Source organism: Triticum dicoccoides, chromosome 4A (assembly GCF_002162155.2).
Source record: "Triticum dicoccoides isolate Atlit2015 ecotype Zavitan chromosome 4A, WEW_v2.0, whole genome shotgun sequence".
Lineage (NCBI taxonomy): Eukaryota > Viridiplantae > Streptophyta > Magnoliopsida > Poales > Poaceae > Triticum > Triticum dicoccoides.
The window spans coordinates 544,919,980-544,927,108 of NC_041386.1; the positions used below are offsets into that span (position 1 = coordinate 544,919,980).

The following is a 7,129-nucleotide window of genomic DNA, read 5'->3' on the forward strand; positions in this document are numbered from 1 at the left end:
GCTGAAGCCTTGGCTCCCCCTGAGTGCCCCTTGCTTCGGGAAGGATCTCTTTTTGGCAGCTGGCAGCGGCCTTTCACGCAAAATAGTTGTATTCTCTGGTATGGAATTGTCAACTCCGGCTATTCATGTCGGTTGGTGAGTCAGATGAGAGGCAGTTCAACCCCAACTAGGCCTCCACGTCTTTGACTTCCGGCAACTCATCAACGGTGGTGATGTGGTGATTCTTTTGCCCCAAATGGTTTCATCCCCGACAGCATTAGGGGTGGGGATTACCAAGTACAGGTGATTGGAAAACAAATCAGTACGCGGCGGCGCGGAACAAGACCGGCGGAGAAGAACATATATGTGTTGAGCAGGCTGGGAAGAGAGGGCGAGCTCTCGCTACCTTACTCGCGGCCGGGGATGGCAGTTGGTTTCGTCCCCAGGGACCACCGCTCCATTAGTGGCCTCCTTTCCACCCCTCCATCTCCCTTCTCCCATTCCTCACCTCTTCGCTAACAGCTCGCCCCTTCTCCTCCATGTTGTTTGCCAGCAGCTCGCCTCCCTCCATCGCCTCCCCGCCCACCACATTTCTATCACTGCTCGTCAGGAATTCAATGGCACAGTGATCACATTGGCAAAAACGGGTAGCAGTCCAGAAACCACGTGGAAAAAAAACCATGACCCAAGAAAAGCCCAACAAAATGAAAACATGCCGCCTCCACACGGGCACTATGGGGTTCGAGTAAAAATGTAGATAAAGGTCCTCATGTGCACGATCTAATATACTCCCTCCGTTTCTAAATATATACAAGTCTTTGTAGAGTTTCATTATGAACCACATACAAATGTATGTAGATGCATTTTAAAGTGTAGATTCAAACATTTTATTTCGTATGTAATTAATAGTGAATTTTCTACAAAAACTTAAATTTAAGAACAGAAAGAGTAATATTTCTTTCGTATTTGAATTTCAACACAAAGACAAAAGGGTTAGATATAAAAACTTTCTTGTAGAAACACGCAACGAATCTGGCTTAATAAACAACTCAAGTTACTCAATAGCAAAACCAGTATTCTACTCCCTTTGACGTGGCTTACGAGGACTACAAAACTCTATATTAATCAAGAAGAACGCTCGCCGACGCGCGGCTTTGAGTGTGCATTGGCTTTCAGGCGACGGCTGGCATGTCCTTGAGCCACTGATCAAGCGGCTTGCCAATGGCGTAGACGATGAATCCGATGTCCCGGAGCTTCTCCGGGTCGACGATGTTGCGGCCGTCGAAGACGAAAGCCGGCTTCTGCATGACGTCGTACATGCGCCTGTAGTCGAGGCTCCTGAAGTCCTCCCACTCGGTCAGGATGCAGACGGCGTGCGCGTCGCGGGCGGCCTCGTACGCGTCCGTCGTGACGGCGACCGGCTGCTGATCGCCGGGCTCGCCCACGGGCTGCAGGTGCCGCGGGTGGTCCCAGTCGAACTTTCTCATGGCGAGGTCGCGCCGCACCTGCTCCTCCGTCACCTGCGGGTCGTAGATGCTGACGACGGCCTTGTCCCCGAGCAGGCCCCGGCACACGTCGATGGCCGGCGTCTCGCGCGTGTCGCCCGTGTCCTTCTTGAAGGCGAACCCCAGCACGGCCACCTTCTTCCCCGCGACGGTGTTGAACATGGAGGAGACGACGCGGTTGACGAAGCGGCTCTTCTGGTAGTCGTTGATGCCGATGACCTGCCGCCAGTACTCTGCCACCTCGGGGAGGCCGTAGCACTCGCAGATGTAGACGAGGTTGAGGATGTCCTTCTGGAAGCAGGAGCCGCCGAAGCCGACGCTGGCGGAGAGGAAGCGCGGGCCGATGCGCGAGTCCTTGCCGATGGAGCAGGCCACCTCGGCGACGTCAGCGCCGGTGGCCTCGCACAGCGCGGAGATGGCGTTGACGGAGGAGATGCGCTGCGCGAGGAAGGCGTTGGCGGCGAGCTTGGACAGCTCGGCCGACCAGAGGTTGGTGGTGATGATGCGGTCCTCGGGGACCCAGCGCGCGCACACGCCCTTGAGGACCTTCACGGCGGCCTGGCCCTCGGGGGTCTCGCGGCCGCCGATGAGGACGCGGTCGGGCGCGAAGAGGTCCCGCACGGCGGTGCCCTCGGCGAGGAACTCCGGGTTGGACAGGATCTGGTAGCGGACGCCGCGGTCGTTGTGGGCGAGGATCTTCTCGATGGCCTCCGCGGTCTTGACGGGCACGGTGGACTTCTCGACCACGATCTTGTCGGAGCGGGAGACGTCGGCGATCATGCGCGCGGCGCTCTCCCAGTAGGTGAGGTCGGCGGCCTTGCCGGCGCCGAGGCCGCGGGTCTTGGTGGGGGTGTTGACGGAGACGAAGACGACGTCCGCCTCGCCCACGTACCGCTCCACGTCGGTGCTGAAGAAGAGGTTGCGGCCGCGGCAGCGCTTGACGACGTCGTCCAGGCCGGGCTCGTAGATGGGGAGGCGGTCGCTGTTCCAGCCGGCGATGCGCGCCTCGGAGATGTCCACCACCACCACCTCCACGTCCGGGCACTTGAGCGCGATCACCGCCATCGTCGGGCCACCCACGTAGCCCGCGCCGATGCAGCAGATCTTCACCATTTGTCTCCCCTCTCTGCTTTCTTCCCCTGCAACTACTACAATTGATCAAAGATAGTACTTCTTCAAACAAGATTGAACAATCCAAAACCTCCCGTAACTGAGAGAAGATACAAACCTTGCTGTCCTTAATTAGGAGGAACACAACAAGGGAACGACGATCAAATTGTCTAGTAGTGAAGAAGAAAGGAAAGGAAACGAGATGTGGCGGTGGTGAACTGAACGCACGGCTGGGAGCGAATACAGCGAGATGGACGGTAATCCCCACATTTAACGTTCCTACACTGATTCCGGCAGATCCATGTAAACTTATTTTTGTTCTAAAAAATTCCACACACTGCATGAATATGCTTCCTAACACATGGAAATTAAGAGCATTTTGATTGAACAATTTGGTTCCTAAATCAAAATAAATGGTGAAGAAGTTTTCTTCTGATTGCAAGGAAATATACTTCCCGGTACATCGAAATTTCCTTCCTAATGCATGTGGGCTTTTTTTTTGAACCGGGCATAACCCCTTTCCATTAACTGAATAACGGAGATGCATGTGCGCTGACGAAAGTGACAGAACATTGGATTCAAGCGTATTGCCCTATCAAGATTGATTGTGTTTTAATACTCGCTAAAAAGGTCTAATTAATTCTCCAAATCCCTTTCGTTATCATCATCACTCGTGAATAATTTGTTTCCTAGTCTAGATTTTTTTCCGAATGCAAGATTTATTTGACCATTCCTGAATTTCTACATGTATTTTTTTTTCATGTTAATGAACGGATTGTTTTTCTAATTTTCTTTGGTGATTTATTTTAGAATTTTACTTTTCGATTTTTTCAATTGCAAGGGTGAATCTCCTCAATTTGCTACTGCGTGCTCTACCACATGCTAGTATCTGCTACAAATTAAACACTCATATCTAGTCTCTAACGAATGCACGTAAAATGCACACTACTTCCCTGAAAGTCGCACAAAATCAAAATCCAAGTTTTGTTTTGAATGGAATGTTCATCCTTGGAGGTCTAAACTGTAGGTCTATATTTATATTTGTAGTGCATACATGTATCAAACTGCTTGGGGTTTATTGAGTCGCTACTCGTGTGGAGACCTCTAGCAAAGTTGCTAATTTTTTTTTTTTGAAGAAACCAGCTTTAGCGGCTGGTGTTTCATTGATTTAGCAGGAGGGAGCGACAAAGGGGTTCCGATCAAGTGATTGTGTGAATGGGAGAAAATTACAACCAGTGACTAGGAACGCTGAGCTCCCAGTAGGGTGTGGCTATGGCGATATTTCACGTCATGTCCCCGAAGGACTGCTCTATGCATTTGGCCCCTGCCAAGCGCCATTGCTCCATGTCCCGGCGGCATGCCTCGACGATGTGCCGCTCGTCAACTTGTTTCCCTCTGAAGACACAGGAGTTTCTCTCCAACCATATGTGCCGCGCAATGAGAGCCAGCATCGACTTGGTGCCCTTGCGGTTTCCTGGGGCTGCAGTGGTGATGATCCTTTCGGCACAGCCCGTCGACGTAATCTCGCTGCACCATCCAGCAGGGTTTAGAGCCTGGCAACCAGCCCAGGCCGCAGCTTGGTTCCAAACCTTCAGGGAGTTGGGCACTCCCAGAAGAGGTGGAAAGATGACTCGAGGTTTCTCATGCACAGAGGGCAGAAATAGCAATTGGTCCAATCCCTTCGTTGCAGCCTGTCATTGCACCATAGCTTGTTTTGGTGGAGGAACCAGAGGAACATCTTGATCTTCCCCGGTGCCCAGATCTTCCAAATCAGGCATCTAAAGCTACTGAGCTGCCCCTCTGCGAATTGCGCGGTGTAGGCCGATTTGGTGGAGAACATCCCTGAGTTGTGCTGCGTCCAGCGGATTGAATCAGGCATCTGTGCATCCAAGACAAGGCCGACGCTTCTGATCTCTCTAGCGAGTTGGACGACTTGGCGGGCGATGTTGCTACTGTTGGCATGCCTTAGATCGAGGACCCAGCGGTCACCCTGCAAGGCCTCATGGACCGATCGGTTCTTCCTGATGGATGCAGCATAGAGCGCCAGGAAAGCCGAGCAAAGCTGCCGGCCTCCCAGCCAGGAAGAGGACCAGAAGGAAGCAGAAGTTCCATTTCCAATGGAAACGGATGTGCATGCCGCGAACAGGGCCACGTCCCCGCTGTCGCAAGGCGTGCCGGTGCCGACCCAAGGTCGGTTGGGTTGTTGCCAGGCGAGCCATAGCCACCGCAGACGCAGCGCGCGGGCGAACCTGGATAGGTCGTGGATGCCCAGGCCGCCTTGCTGCTTCGGCGTCGCCATCGTCTTCCAGCCCACCTTGCACTTTGCCCCTGAGATCTCGTCGTCCTGTGCCCAGAGGAATCGCCTCCTCGACTTGTCGATTTCCTTGAAGAGCTTCTTCGGTGCGCGTAGAGCCGTGAGCGCGAAGGTTGGGATTGCTAACAGAAAGCAGCACACTAGGACGCGGCGGCCCGCCAGTGGCATTAGCCTACCCTTCCAGCCGGCTAGCCTAGCCCTAATTCTATCAAGGATGAACTGCAGTTGAACTAGCCTAATTCTTCCAATCGTAATGGGCAGGCCTAGGTATGTGATCGGGAACGTGGCCGTAGTCCCTCCAAAGTTCACCAGAACCGTGGCCAGGTCGATGTCGCTGCAGCGGATTGGGATCGCGGAGGACTTGGAGAGATTGAACCGCAGGCCCGTAGCGTCACCGAAATGTCGCAGTAGGCCTAGCAGGGTGTCGATGTCTTCACGCACTGGGTTGATGAAGATGACAGCATCATCGGCGTACAAGCTTGTGGGCATCCTAGCTGCTACCGCCGGCGGCGCCGCCAGCAGACCAGACGAAGTGGCCGCCTCCAGTAGCCGGTGGAGAGTGTCGATGCATAAGATAAACAACAGAGGTGACAGTGGATCTCCCTGCCTAAGCCCTCGAAGATGATCAATGCAGTCCCCCGGCACCCCGTTTAGGAGGCAGGATGAGGACGACGTCGATAACAGGAGAGCAATCCAATCCCTCCATCGCGGAGGAAATCCCAGCACCTCTAACAATTCTAACAAATATTCCCAAGAAACGCAATCGAAAGCCTTGGCTATGTCAAGCTTCAGCAAGAGTGCCGGGGTTTTGCTGCGATGCAATTTTCTGACCGTGTTTTGCACATAAAGAAAACTGTCTTGGATGCACTCCCTCCTCTGAAATGTTGTTTGCGCTGGGCTGATGAGCTTGTCGATGACGTTGGCTAGCCGAATGGACAGGACTTTTGAGAATAGCTTGGCGACAGAATGGATGAGGCTGATCGGCCGGAAATCGCCCATTTTGACAGCACCATCCTTCTTTGGGAGCAGGGCAATCATAGCCGTGTTCAAATCAGTGAAGTTCCCACTCGCGAGGCTGTAAAGATGGTGAAACAAAGCCATGACGTCCTCCTTTATCGTGCCCCAGCATGATCTGAAAAACATACCCGAGAATCCGTCTGGGCCAGGAGCTCGGTCCGCCGGGGACGCCAGGATTGCTGCCCAAACTTCGGCTTCAGAGAAGGGGTTGTCAAGCCCCTCATTTTGAACTGTGGGCATGTCCAGCTCCTCCCAATTGAACGTCCATTTTCTATCATCTTTTCTTCCCAGCAGGTTGGAGAAATGTCAGTGAGCAATAGAAGCCTTTTCGTCGTGCGCGGTGATCACAGCATTGTCCACTTCCAGGGAGTGAATGAAGTTTTTCCGTTTGCGTGAGTTGATTTTTGCTTGGAAGAATGCAGAGCGAGCGTCCCCCTCCTTGAGCCAGGTGATCCGGGAGGCCTGCCTCTTGCGAGCTCTCTCGATCGTAGCCAAACCAAGGGTTCTTTGCTTAAGCTGCTTCCGCAGGCTGAATTCATCTCGAGTGAGAGTACGCTTTTCCTGTGCAACGTCCAGCCTCAGTATCACCTCGCAGGCCGGGTGGAATTGCAGTTTGGCATCACTGAAATTGGACCTGGCCCATATGGTAAGATCATGAGGGCAAAGTTGCAAATAAATATGGAGTTGTCGAGAATGACCGGAGCGATGCACATAAGCCAAATTTAGTCACCATTTATCGAGACACTTTTTTTTCTTTTCTTTTTAGACCATACATGTATCAAACTAAAGGGTCGTCCAGTTCCTTTGAGCTGCTACCAGTTTGAAGTACATGTAAATAAATGATGGCTTTAATCCTTTTGTCGTGCAGCACCTATATACAAAAATAAAGGGTCGTGAGGACCCCTGCAATGAGAAGCGAATTGCATAGGAGCGGGCGGCACTGTCGTCTGTATAGTTGGAGATTAGCAGCTATTGGATATACGATGTTATACTGATGCTTCAAATGCTCATTTGTCTCTGGGATTGCGAGGGATCGGGATTCTGCATAATCCTGCGGGTTGCTGTCTTGCAGGAATGACGATAGCTTGCGAGGCTTCTTGGTCGTTTGCAGCTGGATGGCCTGAAGTCAGTGTCCGACATAGGAATGCTTATGTATGCTAATCAGATAGTCATGCCTCAGCATGTGCACCAGGAACATGCAGTA

The 7,129-nt window shown here is 52.6% G+C and overlaps 1 protein-coding gene across 1 annotated transcript; it reads right to left on the reverse strand.

Annotated features, from left to right (window-relative positions):
- Positions 1 to 983: 983 nt before the first annotated feature.
- On the reverse strand, positions 984 to 2,730 carry LOC119289103 (UDP-glucose 6-dehydrogenase 2-like). Its single transcript, XM_037568522.1, has one exon. The coding sequence runs from the start codon at positions 2,595 to 2,597 to the stop codon at positions 1,152 to 1,154; it is 1,446 nt and encodes a 481-aa protein (XP_037424419.1). The 5' UTR covers positions 2,598 to 2,730; the 3' UTR covers positions 984 to 1,151.
- Positions 2,731 to 7,129: the final 4,399 nt, after the last annotated feature.

Excerpts from the sequence above, each read along its gene's own strand:
- LOC119289103 (XM_037568522.1), bottom strand. The coding sequence starts at position 2,597 with ATGGTGAAGATCTGCTGCATCGGCGCGGGCTACGTGGGTGGCCCGACG.